Source organism: Physella acuta, unplaced genomic scaffold, assembly GCF_028476545.2.
Source record: "Physella acuta isolate Inbredline_101_S28 unplaced genomic scaffold, ASM2847654v3 ptg002152l, whole genome shotgun sequence".
In the NCBI taxonomy this organism is placed as follows: domain Eukaryota; kingdom Metazoa; phylum Mollusca; class Gastropoda; family Physidae; genus Physella; species Physella acuta.
In genome coordinates this window covers 12,848-32,270 of record NW_026733653.1, presented here as the reverse complement: position 1 = coordinate 32,270, position 19,423 = coordinate 12,848, and the positions used below count along the sequence as shown (strand labels likewise).

The 19,423-nt window shown below is 34.7% G+C and overlaps 1 protein-coding gene across 1 annotated transcript; it reads right to left on the bottom strand.

Annotated features, from left to right (window-relative positions):
- Window positions 1-330: 330 nt before the first annotated feature.
- Window positions 331-13,392, bottom strand: LOC131932377 (nuclear receptor subfamily 1 group D member 2). The gene is made up of 10 exons (XM_059289299.1): window positions 13,284-13,392; window positions 8,468-8,556; window positions 7,211-7,363; window positions 4,620-4,724; window positions 3,670-3,814; window positions 2,943-3,274; window positions 2,308-2,514; window positions 1,780-1,978; window positions 1,266-1,366; window positions 331-758 (listed from the first exon to the last, which is right to left on the bottom strand). The coding sequence occupies exons 1-10, from the start codon at window positions 13,309-13,311 to the stop codon at window positions 531-533; spliced, it is 1,587 nt and encodes a 528-aa protein (XP_059145282.1). The 5' UTR covers window positions 13,312-13,392; the 3' UTR covers window positions 331-530.
- Window positions 13,393-19,423: the final 6,031 nt, after the last annotated feature.

Here is a 19,423-nt window from a genome sequence, read left to right as displayed (position 1 = left end):
CTTCTCTTAATAAAGTTGTTCCTTCTTAACCTATATAATCAAAATCTTATGGTAAAATAATAATTAGGCTTCAAATTTTTTTCTAATAAATCAAATTATCATCTATCAAAAATTAATGTTTGAATAACATTTCTGTGATAAAAAATTTTGATTTTCTTAATCTCAATGCATAAAATAATAGGTATTTAAACTGTTTTTAAACTGTTACTAAAATGTAGTTTAACAGGCAAACATTGAGAGAAGGTGAGAATAAAACCTTATTTACCACATGTAATTTTGACTTGTTGAAATAATCACATTAACATTTTTTAAAAAGAAAATTCAACATTTTATTCACCAAACGTGGTGAAAGTTCTATTAAAAACAAATATTGGCAGAGCAAAAGATGTCTTTAAAAAATCAAATTAAAGGCATGGAAAGCTATGCGGCGAAGCATGAGGACAACAAATGTTTTAAAGCACTAGGACATTTAACAAGCTGTTTGTTTTTTTTTTAATGTATAAACCATATCTGTAAAACGAGTCCACTTGTTACGATGAGGAGTAGGACGCTGACGACGATGATGAGGGTGTTGACGAGGCGGAGTACGATGACAAGGACGACAGAGGATTGTCTAGGTCAAATATTTCTTTCAACAGCGGCATGACTTGGTGGAAGTCAGGCGTGGTGTCGAAGACATGCGCTCTCAGGTTCTCGCTGAACTGCTCCACTATTTGGCAAAGGTCAGGGACTGTCATCAGGACCTTGGCCAGAATAACCTGAAATGATTTCAAATTGATTGTTCATTATAGATGTTTTCTTTAAAAGTAAAATCATTTATTATAGATGTTTTGTTTAAAAATGCCATCATTCATTATAGTTGTTTCCTTTGCTATTTATTAAACTATTTATTAATGTGGTTTTTGTATAAAAAAGGTTCATGTACAAAAGAAGCTTTTTTTGGAAAATAAAATAAATCAAGGCAGATATACTGTTGTAAAATAGAATAATTTATTCTGATACTTAAAATATGTGAAAATATAAATTAATTTTTTAAGTAATGACCAATTTCAATTATTTTTAACTGACATTTTTAAATTGCTAGGTTTATGAAAAACAATTTTTATAGAACATTACTTCAGATTTTATCTTTAAAAAATGACAACATTAACTATGGAAAACCTGACATCTAAAGATGGATCAAAACCAACTGGATCAATAATAAAATTTACGGTACATTTTATCATATACATTTTTTTAAAAATGCAGCTGAAATTTATAAGTACCTTTTCTTTAGGGTGATTGTGTTTTAATTCTAATCGTAAGGCTTCAATAAGGTTGGCCTGCAGATCTTCAACTTGCTGAGGTGCCGACAAATTTGGGCAATCTGAAAGGGAAAATAGGGATTAAATGTTAATGTTAATTAATGTTTAGCAGGGTGGATTTGTTGTATATTGTATTACACTGTATAGTCCTTAGTGGTATATTTATTTTTAGAAACATTAAAGATGATTTGGAATAAATTCCATTTTTTTTAATAATATTCATAAAATTACAGATCATTTATAATGGTTCTCTCTTTTCCCTTTAATGTTCATAACATTTATATAAACTACAGAAAGCTTATTTAATACAAGGTCAAAGAAACAGGTGAAAACTACTACACCTGCCTAACAGCAGGATAACTTTCTTTTGTTTTTTACTTATTTATTATAATCCATTGTAATACTTTACTAAAATTTTATTATGCAACATAACTGAAAGCTGTTTGGATACTGACACCTATTTTAAAATTCTTACCTTGAGTGAGAAGAACAGCAGAAAAAAGGGCCAACTCTCCAGTCGTGAGACCAAACGCATGCACCCTGTCCATGACTGACATGGTGTGCCCTAACAACCGGGTCATCTGGTCGCAGATGTAGTAGGAATTTCTCCGGATGCGCAAACCACCTTCCTTCGTGTCTAACTGTATGAAATTCTGACTGATCAGGGAGTGGAGCTGTGATGGAAAAAATAATTATTATTAATTAAAACTTAAAATTGAATAATTAATTCAATCAACTGATTTATATAATTTAAATTTGGAAATCATAATGAATAGTGGGCTTAGATATAAGGATTGATTACTGCTCTATAAAAATAACAATACAATAGTTATTTTTTCTTTACTAATATAGACCTCATAAGTTAATGTTTAGAATAAATAAAAATGCAATGTTTCAATTATAGAAAGTTATAAAAAAAATAATTTGCTGCTTGATTTAGCACCAAATAACACACCAGGTAATTTCATATACCAAAAATAGAAATTTAAAAAAATTAACTTACAGCTAAATGCACCACCATGAACCCGTTTCTCTTCATTAGCATAATTTGGTCTCGCATGGCAAGAGAAGTGAACCCTGGAATTTTTTTGGCGAACCGGACACTGGCCTCCATAACAGGAACAGCCAGTTCTTGGAAGCGCTGAAATATCCCGTGGGAGAAGAACTGCTCGCTAGTGAGTGTATCCAAGACTTCTGGTGGGTCTAGCATCTGTGCAAGAGATTTATTATTACATAGTGTATTGAATGTAAGCAAATCATTGATTAGATAACAAGACAACTGAGCAGCTTTAGAGGGGATAAAGCTAATGAATCAGTATTTAACCCCTTTCATAGAGTCAAGATAAGATCTTAGGTAGAACTATAAGAAGTTTAAAAATTCTCCATTAAATTTGAAACAGTTTATTATGCTAGAGCTATAGATAAAATTTAATAGCCTAATTGGTGAATGTTTTAAGGCAATATTAGGAAAAAAATTCTTCATCAATCAAGCGTTTACTTATGGAAATACACAAATATATACATATCTCTCTCTATATATATATATAGATGATATATAAAATATATATAGGCCTACATATAATACTTACAAATATATATAAAATAAAATATGCCGTTATGTGGTTTAAAAAAACTTACCATGTTTTCAACAAGACTGAGGTGCGGAGATGTGGAGGTAGGTGTTGAGGGGGAGGGGGAAGGCGGCACGGAGGATGTGAAATGATATGGTGTTCCGGGAAGTTTGAGTGGGTGGTAGGGCTGGGACTGCTGGAGGTGGTGTGGCTGTTGCTGTTGTTTGTGCTGCTGTTTAAAGAAGATGGTGTTGCCGAATGTGTCCCTGAAGGCAGCTTTGATGAGGTCAGTAAGTGACCGGAGCTCGACTATTCTACGGCTACTGGTGCTGGTCAGTTCTTCGCGGTCCGCTAACAGTTTTTCGCGTTCAACTTTAGGCATGCGACCAAACCTAACAGCTGGAAAAAAAATTATGGCCATCATTTTTAAATCTTATAATTTATTTCAAAGTGTTTGACACACAAATATTTATGTTAAAAAATAAATATTCTATTATAGATACTCTGTTAGGAACTATATTGGACTAAACAATGCTGTCGTTTTCTACAGGTAACACTAGAATGGTTAGGACCATGGTTAGCATTTTAATTATAGTGGGGCGAAGGTAAGATGGTGATACATGCTAACCATCAAACATCAATAAACATAATGCTTTTCCAGCACAGCTAGAAGCACCAAAATAAATTTTAAATGGGTTCTAGAAACTATCTAGGGCACAGAGAGTATCATAATAATGTTCCGTACAAGTTTGAAATGCTGAGAAGCAAATAATTCAGTATTCAAATGAACTTACCATCTTGAGACATGCCAGCAAAGAGGCATCTCTGATACCTGCAGTACTGGCACTTGTTCCTGGTGCCGGTGTCTATTTTACATCTGGAGCCAGCCTGACATGGCTTGTAGACTAACTGTTTTTTCAGCGTCCTTCTAAAGAAACCCTGTGACATCAGAAAAAAATATTAATAAAATGTTAGTCTTCTGCCTAAATTACAAACTAGCTAAATTAGAAACTGATGTGAAAGGGGGGGGGGAGATAGTATACAAGTCATGTTTCTTCTTAGGATTTTTAAAAATTAAATTAGCATTAGTCCTTTAGCAATGTTGTATACATTTTGTATACTATAGGCTCACATAATAAATAATTTTTCAGCGTCCTTCTAAAGAAACCCTGTGACATCAGAAAAAAATATTAATAAAATGTTAGTCTTCTGCCTAAATTACAAACTAGCTAAATTAGAAACTGATGTGAAAGGGGGGGGGGGGGAGATAGTATACAAGTCATGTTTCTTCTTAGGATTTTTAAAAATTAAATTAGCATTAGTCCTTTAGTAATGTTGTATACATTTTGTATACTATAGGCTCACATAATAAATAACTATTAAATCTGTTATTTATTTGTTGACTTTTTTTTATCTTTCGGTAGTTTTGATAAAAAATTTAAATTAAACTATTACCCAAGCCATACCCACGTCCTGCCATTGCCCATTTATTATTAACCCTTGCTTAGGCCTAACTCCCTTAATCTCTTACTCTTTAGTCTTAAATCTTAAACTACTTAACTTAAAGCTTTACTTTACTTTAACGTAACCAAGCAACCAGTGTTATTGGACATTCATTTGTACTTTAACTTGTAGACAATGTAGTAGATCTAAAATTCTAATTCAAATTGGGACAATACTCCGTTGTTTTTTTTTTTTTTTTAAATTGATTAGTTCAACGGCCATCCCTGGCCTTTAAACTTACCTTGCAACCTTCGCAAGAATGAACCCCATAATGGAACCCAGACGCCCTGTCTCCACAAATTCGGCATAATACTTCAAGTTCTGTTGTGTACTGGGGTTTGTATTGCTGAAAGCGAAAGTGAAACAACACCTGTTAATGTATAGTTTTCGTTTACAGTGTACTGTAATTTATATGACCTATAAATTAACTCTCAGAGGGGACTTTTGTTATTTGACCTATTTTGTTTTTGTAAGTAACTAGATTATCAGCGACAGGTTGAGGGGGTGGGGGATTTACTGCGTATTAACTCGTTTTAATGGATTTACACTCGTTTCATTAAAAAAAAAAGTTTGTATCAGAAAATCCTTTGGGTCGGTCAAAGTATTTTGTTTAGCAATAGTGTGAACATAGTTTCAGCAGCGTGTGTTTTAGACATGCTATAGCTGAATTCAAAAGAAGTAAGCCGACATGTCACCATTTGACCTCATTCGGTGTCTGGTTTAATGACCTAGAACCTAGATGGAATTTTGGGTCAATTTTTAGAATGGGTCTAGAATAGTCTAGATCTATGTGTTCTTATTAAAAATATATTTCTAACTTCATTATTGTCAAGTCTCCATCTTATGCAGATTAAGCCTACAACACACTGATCTAAAATTTGATTAGCACAAGTTCTTTATAAAAAGATAATAACTTTGATTATTGTAGCTGTTTATGTCACACTAGCACATATTGATACTTGCCGATTAGCTATACACACACACATTCGAAGAAAGTGTATAAAAGTAGCCTACATGTTAAGTACCGGTTTTTGTTTTATTCGACTGTAGGACTGTATTCTAATGAATTAGTTTAGCTAAACTGAAGTCTTCAAAACTTTTTTTTACACATTTTTACCTTTTAACCGCGACATGAAAAAAAAAAAACTCGGTCAATCTACGTAAGGAAAAAAAGCTAAAAGGTCAAGGACGACCCTCAGGTTATTGATTCATTATCACATTCACGTCCAGCCAACGCGCTGTAGCATGGCCTCAAAGTACCTTGGCCTCGTTCTGATTTCTTAAAGCTATATTTAATTCTACAGACGAGGTGCGTGATAATAGATGGTCCAATTTAAATGGAGATAAACTTGAATATCCCGTTTAAGCGTAGGCGCTTATAAGCGAACCGAATTTGATTTTGGACAGGTTTTTTTTTAGTTTTGCTAGCTAGGGTGACACCATTTCTTAAGCGGCATTTCTAGAACATAATTTGTAGACTAGATGAACCCGTATGTAGTGTAAAAATTATGTCGGAATAGTTCGCCAGTTCTTTTTTTTATTTGCCCTCCCCTCCTTAAATAAGTAGATAGTTGCGATAAATTTTTAAAAATTTCCACTACACAGATCTAGGCTATGCGTTTACACAATTGTAGAAGGGATCCCGAGCATGCATTCATTATTTAAATTGTATTCTTTCTGCCCACAATCTACTCTTTCTAAATCTAACCCCTGTGACTGTTTAATATTAATGATATGCAGCCTTTTCGCGCCATTCAATTCATTTTTTTTGGACAAAGGATTCTGAAAGCCAGCCATTTTTATATTAGAATCTGGGTCTGCTTTAGCTTTTTATTTGAAAAGGGTCGGCACTGGCTCAAGCAGGGAGTGGGGGGTGTAAAATTACACCCTCCCCCGAAGAATGTCTACCCCCTCACCGAACAAAAAAATAAATATGGTATATGGAAAATACAAAAAAAAATCTTTACTTATATAAACTTTAACCAAAGCCCTCTACCCACTATAAATTTAAGTGCCCCCCGCCCCCCGCCCATAGGAGAAAAGTCTGAATTACCCACGGACGCCCAAACTGAAAGGTGTCTAAAGTTACAGATATTGGAGACGTTGCATAATTTTACTCCCTTAGAAACGTTTTCGATATTAAATAAAAGCCTACTTGACACCCCCTCCCCCAATTGTGGAAAAAAAACTGCTTACGCCACTGACAAAACTATGAAACATGAAAAAAAAATAGCGTGTGTCGAGTAAAATGTTGAGCACAGCAAAACCCTCAATTGGGGACACGTTGTATTGATTCGTGTGATACAAGCGACGCGGCTGGATCAATGGTGTATCGCATCATTTCTAGTCAAAGGAAAACGATTGGGTAGTTGTTTTGTGATATGTCACGTGGTTCATTCGGGTAATAAAAAAAAAATAGAAACAAAAATGAAACAAAAATACTCAAAAGACTTATGGAAGTTATCGATTTTTTTTCCTAACAGCCTTGACCTTACCGGTTTTCCCAAACTTACTAAAACTAATTAAAATAAATATATATATCCAAGATGAGGTGAATAAGTAGGTTTGGATACCAGTCGGACGCTTACATGTTCGTAGATAACCATGTATGTGTAGAAACGACCTATCATTAGGGCTAGAGTTTCTTCCAGAAATCTCTCCGGGGTTGGGGGTGTCTGAAGAAAGTCTACTCCAACTACCTACTTTACTTTTACTGTCGGGAAATTTTTTTTTATATATATATATATATATATATATATATATATATATATATATATATATATATATATATATATATATATATATATACATGAAACAAACAACTGAACATACCTTCCCGCTGTCAGAGGAGCCGCTGGGGCTCCGGGAGCCGTAGTCCTGCTGCGAGGACGGGGAGTCGGGGTGCTGCTGCTTGATCAGCTTCTGCTGGCGCTCATGGCTGGTGAAGTCGTGGAAGTGAACACTGCCAATGTCGGATGAGTCGGTCTGTGGACAAGCGCAGAGGGTGAGGTGAATGTGAGCAACATTTGAGTTTTTATAGAAGGGTTAGTTATGGTCATGTGACCACATGGGGGTGAGACTAACGTGAGCAACATTTGAGTTTTTCTAGAAGGGTTTAGTTATGGTCATGTGACCACATGAGTCGGTCTGTGGACACGTGCATTGGGTGAGGTGAACGTGAGCAACATTTGAGTTTTTCTAGAAGGGTTAGTTATGGTCATGTGACCACATATGAGCGGCGTGGTCGAATGGTAGAGCATACGACTGCTGATGTAAAAGTCTCGAGTTCGGATCCAGTCAGTCGGACGAGTCTGAGTCGACCCAGTTCTGATGAGTGCCTGACTCACATTAGGGAAACAAACGCGGCTCGGCATAGTGCTGACCATACTATCTCTTTGTATACCGTGTCATTGAAACATATTAGCTCTACTTCATCTACCCCATGATGTATCTTAGGCACAGACGGGAAAAGATAATGATGATGCGCCCTCATACAAACAGTATCAGTAGGGATCCAGATACAAAGATCATTAGTCCTCATTTAACAAATTAACAAACACTTCAATCTGAGACACCGAGGTCTCCTCAATTCATCTATGTTTTTTAACGAGACATAAAATAATATTCAAATCAACATATAAATGAAATGACAACCTTAACGTCAAAATTTTAAATTTGCAATATAGATCAATATTAATTTAAAATCCTGCTATTTTCAGACGAAGTTCTAGGATTGTAACGTTAGCCACAGTTAGGTTCACAGTAACTTAGTTGTTTTTTGTGACGTCGCCCTGTCTACGCTAATGTTGGTAGATCTAGTATCTAGATCTACGTCGTGAGTGAGTAGAGTTTCGTTCAAGCATATATTTTGAAGGGGGGGGGGAACTTGTGCCCACACCCTCAGGAACGAAATAGAAAACATATTTTATAAAAATATAAACTTTAACCAATGTCCATCTGCCTCCTTCGACTCGAACTTTTTAAGTGCCCCCCCCTACGAAGTTTTATAAGTGCACCCCCTCTCCCCCCCCCCCCCCCCCCCGGAGTAAAATGTCTGAGTAAACCCCTGTTCAGAAGACAAAAAATTACCTGCAAGACCTCCAGACACATAGCTGAAGGGGCGTCGACCGGAAATACGTAAAACTCGTCTGACACGGTACTGTTAGTGAAGATGTCTGCTGCAAGTTGAAAGAAAAAAAATGTCTTCGATAAAAAAAATATTGTAAAAAAAAAAACGTTGATGCAGAAGTTTGATGTTTGAATAATATTATATACCAATAATAATTTTTATTTTTATTTAAAGGCCAAGCTGAATGAACAGAAAGGTGGCCGGATGGGTGCGCAACAAAGCCATGCGCAAACAGAAAACTGCGCACACAAATGTGCGCAAGGAATTTTTTTCTTTAAATTGATAATTAATACATTTTAGCATAGAATGATTACATGTACACTGTAGCATAATAAAACAATTTTACACGCAACATGACAAAGTTATAGTATAGTTTTTTTTTTTACTGTATTTGCGCAACATTTTTTCTGTTTGCGCAGTTTATAGTTACGTAGTTTTTTTCACCGATTGATCATTATTCTCGGAATCTCATAGAAAGATCAGCTAATGCAGGAACGATGGATAAGGAATTAGGTAGTTGCTGTCAATTTGATTTGTGGTTTTATATTTAAAAAAAAAACCCAGTAAGACATTACACATTTCAGTAGTCAAGAATATCGCGTTGTTTTTTTTTTTTTTTTTTTTAAATTGCTCTACGAGTATCGCTGTAACGGTTATAATTAGCGTTTACTGTTTGAATTAGCGCCAAGTTAGGGTTGCAAACTTAGCCAGTAATCGCTATTATTTACCTTAGCAGGGTTTTAATTAAAGTCCTCTTTCGAGTCTTACGGTCCATTGACAGGTGAAGTAGAGTTCACCTGTTTCGGTGACCTCAGCAAACGAAGAGATAGCGAGGTCAGCACTATGCCCAGCCGCTTTTAATTTCGCTAACGTGAGTCAGGTACCCATCATAGTTGGGCGGACTCAGGGACGTTTTGACGGACTTGAACCCGAGATTCGAACTCGAGACTTTAATGATAGCAGTCGAAAGCTCTACCACCCCTCACTGGAAACAAATCCCCAATCAAGATAAACTTCTATTAGATTAGTCTTTATTGCTCTGATATTGTTAATAGATATTCGAACATGAGAGGTACTGAAAGATAACATAAAACCAATCTATTTTGTCCTTGAAAAATTAAAATTAAAGTTTTTTTAACGGTATACTCACAATTGTAAAATGATGCCGAATTTTGGAAGGCTCATAAAATTTGAATAAAAATATAATTTTATGTCTGTTACAAGATAGCTACCATTATCAAAATAAATTTTTAAACAATTTTTTTAAAAGCAAATATCTCAGTTTTCGCACTCAAATTGCATTACAAAAGCGAAACAGCATGTTAGGAAAAAAAATGTCCCTAATATTATTATGCACAGAAGAGATCCCTTATGATATTCAAATTTATTCCACGTACACAAAAAATTATGAATTCAGCATTTCAAACACAACCTTGACAACTGGAAAAAAAATTAGAGTGGTTGCAATTTTTCTTCTTATTTTTTCCCCAAATGTCCAACATCTTCAAGCAATTAATGTTTCATTGCCATCCAAGTTGCCTTATTAGGTAATAGAGGCGGGCTTTAGCCAGCCACCCAATCGCAAAGCTTCTTACAATAAGTAATAACCTGTTATATTGACGCTCAAGGATGTGTTTTAAAAATAGAATTGAGTTTTCCCAATACAGTCATTTGGTTGCACGATTTTACTTTTGAGAGTTAATTAAGACCGACCCTTCATTTTCGACACCGCTGTCTAAAACAACTGGTTTAAAAAAATCCTAGCTAGATCTAGTAGTCGACAACGAAACTGAAATTATACAAATAATTTCAGTGCGCTATTTTAGATATAGACTATATACTTTGAGTGTATAACGAGGACAGGGGTGTCAATTAGTAATTTACTAATAAGTGGTTTATATAGAATAATATAGATACATGTATTAGTAATTAATGGATCATTATGTAATAATATAGATAGTGGAACTTCAAGATTTCTGTAATGCGATTCGATGGTACTATAGCTAAAGGTACAGAGGGAATTCTGCAAGCACCAGAGTTTCTTTCAGGCATATTTTGTTAGGGGATGGTGGTGAAGAGGGAGGGGGGGGGCGGAGGAAACGTCCGCCCCCCGATGAAATAGAAAAAATATATAATTTTCATACTAAGTAAAAACTTAAACCAGTGTCCACCCATCTCCCCTCCCCCGGAAACCAATGTCTGAAAGAAACCCTAGCCAACACCATGTACAGGCATCTTTGCCTCAACAGCGTAACGCTTTTGAAACGATTTTTGCCCCACCCCTCCCCCGCCCATCGTCACACGTGTCACTCAATACAAGACCCCCCTACCATGTCACACAATCACAAAGCCCCTACCACCTGTCACACAATACCACCACCCCCCTATAATACTCCACTTAGAGTTACCACCACCCCCCCACCCCCCATATAAAATGTATGTGTTCAAAAGCAAATAAAGAGTGTACCCAGCTCACTACTAGGCAAACAAAGAAATCCTTGAACTTGATCTGATCAGAAGTTAAAGATTAAAATCCATAACCCAAACCCTATAAAAGCTACATTCAACGACCCAGTTAAAAGGTTACAAACAAAAAAAAAAAGAAGATGAAAGACAACAGAGTCAACTATAAGTCGGCTTTAACGACATAATTCAAGCATAGGTATTGCCAGGTTGTTATATGCGTTAGCTGATGACGTGAGTAGGTCTTCGTGAGTAAAAAGATTGAAAATATAATCAATGAAGTGTAAACATAAATCTGAGTTTCTCAGTGGCGTAGATAGACATCTCGATATACAATGAGTAATATATATATATATATATATATATATATATATATATATATATATATATATATATATATATATATGTAATTACACACACGTGCATCGTATCGTCGAAACTCACCCTTCTTAGGTACGCATCAGGGAGGTCCACCGATTAATTCTGAATTAAAACGCTAATTAATTGTAGGCGGCCCACTTACACCATGCGCTATACTGTTTATCTAGCTCTAGACTAGTCTAGACAGAAAAATGGGGGTTGGGGGGTGTAGTTGACCCGGTCTAGTGAATGGTACTAGAACTACGTGTAGAAATTGTCATATGAAGTCTATCTTGACATTTTCAAGCATACATTATAAAACACAATACCAAGATCAGCATTTGTGAACTTTACTTACATAACCAATGAGAGAACAGGTTGCCCTGACCTTAAAAGTTATTTTTAAACGCGTCATTTCATGTACAAATACAACACAATAGAATTTAATCTGCATATGCCTTGCAAACTAAATCCGCTTTTTATGTAGAGCGTTCTGCGCAAGTCGGTTTTGGCGTTACCTATTATAGACTGACCAGTTGCAGTATACATGTTGAAAAAAATTCATGTACTTCAGCGTGAAAGACCTTGGCCGTGCGCCAAATACTTAATCAGCGAGAGGAAAAAAACCGAGTCAGTTTTTTAAAAAGCTAAACTGGATAGATGGGGGGTGGGTGTTTCGTCGGGGAGGGGGAAAAGAGGGGGTTGATACTGATAGACACGGCACATTTTGCGTCTTTAATAATTTTTTGATAGAGAAGATATTGAAGTACAATGGTGAAGCCAGTCATATCAAGAACGTGAAGAGGGGGTTTGTAAATAAAAGAGGAAAGGGGAAAGGATCGCGTAGACTGATATAATATATCGATTACCGCCCATGAAAGTCTCGAATGTGGAGGGCGGGTGAACAAAAGGATAGTCTGGATGCGTCTGTTTGCAGACAGTAGCCTGAATTTTTTGGTTGAGGGAAAGTGAAAAGGGGAGGTAGGGGTGGGGGGGGATAGCTAAGGTCAGACCAGAAGAATGGAATCCAAGGTATTTTTTGTTGGAACTTGTAATATAGCCGGCAAGGCACTTATGTTTCGTATAGTTACTAGACTTAGACTCTACAGTACTCTATAGTAAATAATACAGTATGTAGATCTAGTATTAGGTATATTCTTTATAAGTGTTTATTTTTTTTATCAGGCGAGGAAAGGTTTGCATTTGAGTTAGAGTCAAGTTTAGTGCTAGATCTAGATCTAGACATAAAGCGCTTTAACTACAGTTAGTGTTAGGGTTATAATGTAGCTTTTTAAAATTACTAATAAGATAACGAAAATATTAGACTGGGCGCATTCTACCGCTTGTTTGTAATTTAAGTAGAAGAAAAAATGTTGCGGTATTTTAATGAGTATAAGTTCTGCCCTCGTTAATTGAAGGTTAATGAAACTAAAAATAACTTACAACTTCAAAACCCCGGGTAATTAACTTCTGATTGTATCACAGTATACTATACTTACTGAGTATAGTATAACTTGGTATAGTTAGTATACAGGCTGGTGTAGCCTACTGACTACTGTGTGTTAGTAGACTACAAAGTGGCATAAAAGCCTACACTACATGTTACTCTATTGTTAGGAACAGCAGATAGCCAGGCTGACCTTTCCCCCCCCCCCCCCCCCCCCATCCATTACAATAAATAAAACATTGCCAGTACTCATGAACTTAGCAGCCTTAGCTACTAGAATCTAGATCTAGATTCTAGCCCTAACCGGTAATCGAACTTGGTGCCATGGGCTTATCAAAGACTTGACTTAACTTTAACATCTTCTAGATCTAGATTCTAGAGCTAGAGTATAGAGTCTATTCCTCAATTATAATTCTAGAATCTAGAAGAATCCTAGATTCCAGTCTGTGTTCAAAGTTTAAAAAATAAATTAATGAAATTTTAAAAAAAAGTTTGTTTCTACTTACACATACAACTCTCCTCAATAAGCAACATTTTTTAACGATCAAAACCTAAAAATGAACGCAGCCGCCGTGAAGCATCGTGAATGAAACACACACGAATCAAAATCCAAAAAAAAAAAAAAAAATATTTAGAATCTAGAATCTAGTTCCTCACAGTAACTCGGCACACACAAATGATGAGCTAATCGTCCTTGCCGTAAGAAATATTTCAACTATTCGAATAAATTACGCCAAAAGTCAAACAACTGATATAGTATCCGATCATACAAAAGTCTGTCCTTGCTAGCCTCTATCCATCAGCTGTCTGAAGTCCTGAACTGAACCAGACAGCAAGGTCCTAACACGCAGAAAGCGACCACTGCAGGTCTCCTCTCCTCACTTTTTCCTTATTCAAAGCCCTCGTTTTTTTTCCTCTCCAGCGCGCTCTCGCCGGCTAACAGCACTAACCCAGTGACCCAAATTCACCGTGAGAGTTTATGCAGTCACCTTGGCCCGATAGTTGAGGGCACTGGGTCAGAAATGGCGAATTGCGCAGTCGCGGTACGCCGTCGCTTAACAGCGGGCAGAGCTAGTGATCCGTACAAGGGAATCGTAACATAAGGGAGTTAGGAGAAAATGTTTTCCGCGTAATCAAACATATATATATATATATATATATATATATATATATATATATATATATATATATATATATATATATAATATATGGGCCCTACAGTATATTTAATATACAAAGCTTTAATTACCTATATATATATATATATATATATATATATATATATATATATATATATATAATATATATATATATGCCTATATATATATATGCCTATATATATATATATATATATATATATATATATATATATATATATATATATATATATATATATATATATATATATATATATATATATTCAAACATATATATATATATATATATATAATATATGGGCCCTACAGTATATTTAATATACAAAGCTTTAATTACCTATATATATATATATATATATATATATATATATATATATATATATATATATATATATAATATATATATATATATGCCTATATATATATGCCTATATATATATATATATATATATATATATATATATATATATATATATATATATATATATATATATAATACTCTTATTAAGTTATAACAGTCAATATTGTAATTATTAAATGAATTGCACATTAAGGGAAAAAAATTTTTAAAAGTGCTTTAATCTAAATGTGTATATTCTAAAGGGAAACAAAATCATATTAATGTCAAGTAATTAATTTAATTTATTTTTATTATTTGTAATCAGTTATATAATCATGATAATAAAAAAAAATGTTCAAAAAATGTATAACTATTTTTTTAAAAGTACTATTTATTGAACTAAAAAATTATGCCCCCCCCCCCCCGCTATTTCCTTACTATCAGCTGCCCAGCGGGTCTTATATAAACCAACGCAATTCAAACTCCACGCGACGGCGCATGTGACACGGGCAACGTCACCATGACATTTTAAAACAGGACAGGCGGGCGAAGAAAAACTCTGTCGCTGTAAGCCCTCTCTTTTTTTCCCCCACACGACTCGGGCTAAATTCAAATCACGCCGAATGTGTAGTTATACTTAAAATGATAACACATCATTGCAATGGTCTATTTGATTGTTGATTCTTATCGTACACAAAAAAAAACTAGAATATTATCTCTAATGTGTAGTGCTATGAGATAAAAGTTTAAGTTTACATAACTAACTTTTTTTCGTGCGGTGGTTTATTTTAAATCATGCTAACGCAGCAGAGCGGCTAGGCCTGTGTTAATGTTTGTTTAGATATTAGGCGAATTCACACCATCACTAAATTAAACAATTCGTTTCATCTTTCCCGAGCCAGTTTTTCTTTTTAAATTTCCAACTTTTTAAACTTTGTTTTCGTGGCGACATTTTTTTTTTTGTATACATCAGCTCATTCATCTACCTTTAAAAAAAAGTTGGATTTTTTTTTGTTTAAACGAAACAAAAATAGCTGGGTGTGTGGGAGGGGGGAAGTGGTGGTTGAAAGTGTTGCCAACAGGGGTATCGCGGTTTCAAAATATTTTGAAAAACATTCCAGACGAATCATGAGTGTGTGTGTGAGTCTCCCCTGCGTGTGTGTGTAGCTGTGTATGTGCATGTGTGAGATTGTCTGCGTGCTCTAGTGAGTATTTATATACAAAGGTTTAGGTGAGTTACCGGGTTGATTTTTTACGTCACAAAATTGGTGTACCTTTTTGCTTGTCTTAAAATCAGATTAGATGGGAAAAAAATGTATACTATTTTTGAATGTTTGAAAATACTTCGCTTAAATAAACCGGTAGTGATCTCCCCTAAACTTTCTCGAATATTCTTATATAAAACAACAGGGGATGGTAACTGGGGATATAGTTATGATTTTTAATCCATTTTAAATACTAAAACTTTTAAAAATAGAATAGAATCTCAGTAAAAAACAATTGCGCACCAAGCGAACGCCTAATAAAGGTGTGTATAATAGTGCGCAATATTATTAGTACTTTTAAAATTTACATTAGTTTTTTGAGAAATCGGAAGTAGCGTAAATTACTACTTCCTGTCAACGGAAATTACTCAAAATTTAACAGAAGGTAGAGAATTAGATCTTTTACTTACATGTGAAATTTCATTTATCTATCTGAAATAGTACTCAAGTTATAGGCTTTTAAAAAATTCAAAGTAGGAAAAGTACCACTTCCGGTTATCGGAAATCGCTCAAAAGTTGATACGGATCTACGATTTTGATAAAATACTTATATATGAAATTTCATCAACCTAGCTGTAACGGTACTCAAGTTATCGTGTTTACACACGGACAGACAGACAGACAGACAGACACACACACACACAGACATACGGACAAGATTGCAAAATTATGTTTTTCCGTATCAGTGAGGTGTAAAACGTCGAGATTTGTAAAAATCTCGATTTTTTTTTTGCACGATTACAATACTTTCTCTATACTACGTATATACGAGAAAGTAAAAATCGCAGAACATAAAAAATGTATTTTAAAAAAAAAGATTAAAAAATAACGTTTTAAGCTTATGATCAAAGTATAAATTTGGCAGGCTTTCTAAAAGATTCGTGCTTTACTATTCTTTTCCAACTTTATTCTTCTCTACAGGATTGATATCTCTTTCTCTCTCACCTCGTCTCTCGCCGTCTCTCTCGTTATTGATCTCACCCTACATATTGGACTGATGCTGAAAATGATATTCCTGCACCATTCCTAGAATAGTCAGACTTATATATATATATATATATATATATATATATATATATATATATATATATATATATATATATATATATATATATATATATATATATGCATATGAGCATTGTAAAAGTGACTATTGTTTAAGCTTGTTTCTCTATAAAAGGTATTAAGTAACGCCATCAAACACTTCCTGGTCTGGGTATCTGATAAATGAACGGTCTAGAACTGGTTTCTATGGAGTCGCAGAATAGTAAACATATCATTTGTCATCGTCAGCGACTTACTGGATTACGGGCCTTCAAACGGTGCCAACCAACAATTATTCAGTACTTGTCGTAGTATACAATCATGTATGTCTGTGAGTTTGACGAGGGTCTGTTTATCTACTCACATTGAGAGAGGTTTTAGTACACCAGCATGTATGAGTGTGAGTTTAGCGATAATCTGTTTATCTACTCACGATGAGAGAGTTGGGTTTTAGTACACCAGCATGTATGCGTGTGAGTTTAGCGATAATCTGTTTATCTACTCACGATGAGAGAGTTGGGTTTTAGTACACCAGCATGTATGTGTGTGAGTTTAGCGATAATCTGTTTATCTACTCACGATGAGAGAGTTGGGTTTTAGTACACCAGCATGTATGTGTGTGAGTTTAGCGATAATCTGTTTATCTACTCACGATGAGTGAGTTGGGTAGTTTAGCGCCAGAAAGATGCCATTGTGCTGTACCTGTGACCTCATCTTTTCCCGTTCGTGCCAAAGACACATGAGGTAGATGAAGTAGAGTTCTAATGTTTCAAGAGCCTTTTCAGCCTACAGGGAGATAAAGTCGTAAGCAATATGTCCAGTCGCCTTAGTTTCACTAAGCCGACAATGTAAAAAGAAACCCACGGCCCTATTCCATTTGAAACCAAACAATAAAAGCTACAGAAAAAAAAACCTTCATAATAATAAGCTTTTAAATGCGCCGCAGAATAATAATAATAAAAATAAACCGGGAGTGATCTCCCCTAAACTTTCTCGAATATTCTTATATAAAACAACTCGGATGGGAACTCGGGCTATAGACATGATTTTTAATCCATTTTAAATACTTAAAGTTTTAAAAATAGAATAAAATCTCGTAGACAAAAGAATTGCACACCAAGTGAACGCCAATTAAAATAAAGTGCATAATAGTGCGCAATATTATTAGCACTTTAAAAATTTACATTAGTTTTTTGAGAAATCAGAAGTAGCGTATATTACTACTTCCGGTCAACGGAAAGTACTCAAAATTAAACAGAAGGTAGAGAATTAGATCTTATACTTACATGTGCAATTTCATTTATCTATCTGAAATAGTACTCAAGTTATAGGCTTTTAAAAAATTCAAAGTAGAAAAAGTACCACTTCCGGTTATCGGAAATTGCTCAAAAGTTGATACGGATCTACGATTTTGATAAAATACTTATATATGAAATTTCATCAACCTAGCTGTAACGGTACTCAAGTAATCGTGTTTACACACAGACAGACACACACACAGACATACGGACAGAATTGCAAAGCCCAGTTTTTCAGACTGGATTACGCATAAAACCTCTTAATTTTGATAAATCTGGATTGATAATTTTTGCCCGATTAAAATAAGTCCTCTATACTTCGGATGTGATGAAGGACTGAGGTGTAATACGGTGAAAATTGTTAAAATTTCAAGTGATTTTTGTGCACGATTACAATACTTTCTCTATACTTCGTATATACGAGAAAGTAATAATAATTTGTAAAAATGATTGCTTTATGAAAAAAAATAGTTCGCTCTGTATGTACAAGATTTTTTGCTCGACGTTAGCTTTTATTAAAGAAAACAAGTTTATTTTATTTTCAAGCCTAAATGTTAACATAAACAGTACACACAACAGCAACAAAAACCTGCTCGTTATCTCTTCCCCCCCCCCCCCCCCCCCCCATGACCGATAAACGAAATTTTATAGCTGTAAAACGACAACTTTATTCTGTCTCAAAAAACTGTTTTAAAAAATCTGTATCGTTGGCAAATTACCTTAGCTTCTGCATGCACTTTAGCCATATATTTATTTTTTCGTTAGATAGCTCCTGCTCTATCTTTTTATCAACTCCTGGCAACTTTTTGGCAACTATTGTAGAGAGTGAGAACTTGATGACAATACCAGATGCTGCGCGCGCAAAAAAAAATTAAAAAAAAAAAAAAATTGTGCGATTTGGCTAATGGGAGAATGTTTCGTTTCAGAGAGGAGAGATTTCTTTAGTGCTAAAAGAACAATAAATAGCTCAAATCTAGAAAGAAAAAAAATTTCTTTGTTTTGTACCAAGCGCCAGAAAAAAAAAAACAACAACACTTCCACATCAAACTAGACATGTGACAGCAACCAGCGGAACAGATTGATGTCGTCATCAGTCACGTGATAGCCGAATTTGTTTTTTTTTTTGTGTGGTTCCAAATGATGTAGTTTTGTGACGATAATTGGTTCTGGGGTTACAACAGGGCAAAGAGAATTCACAGCAGTTTAAAAAAACTCGGATAAAGGATATCATCATGCGACTTTTTTTTATAACTCTAATAGAAAAGAAACCATTCAATATATCAACAGATCTTTGCGCAATTGACGCGACATTATATAAATTATGTGAAAACATAGACGTAAGAAACGATCTTCAAACAGCGCGAAACACAAGTTTAGCAGTACAAAATATATTAACAAATACCGCAATGTAAAAATGTAGCCTACGTGTAATGTCAGTAAATAATTGTGTGTATAATGTGAAATATATATATATCTTATTGTAAAAACCATTGTGTATCCTAAAATATGTAGTCGGTATTTGCTAGGCTGATGATTCTACAG

Excerpts from the sequence above, each read along its gene's own strand:
- LOC131932377 (XM_059289299.1), bottom strand. The coding sequence starts at position 13,311 with ATGTTGCTTATTGAGGAGAGTTGTATGT. Across the intron at positions 8,557-13,283 it reads TATTGAGGAGAGTTGTATGT|CAGACATCTTCACTAACAGT; the intron begins GTAAGTAGAAAC and ends TTCAACTTGCAG. Across the intron at positions 3,815-4,619 it reads ATTCTTGCGAAGGTTGCAAG|GGTTTCTTTAGAAGGACGCT; the intron begins GTAAGTTTAAAG and ends CTGATGTCACAG.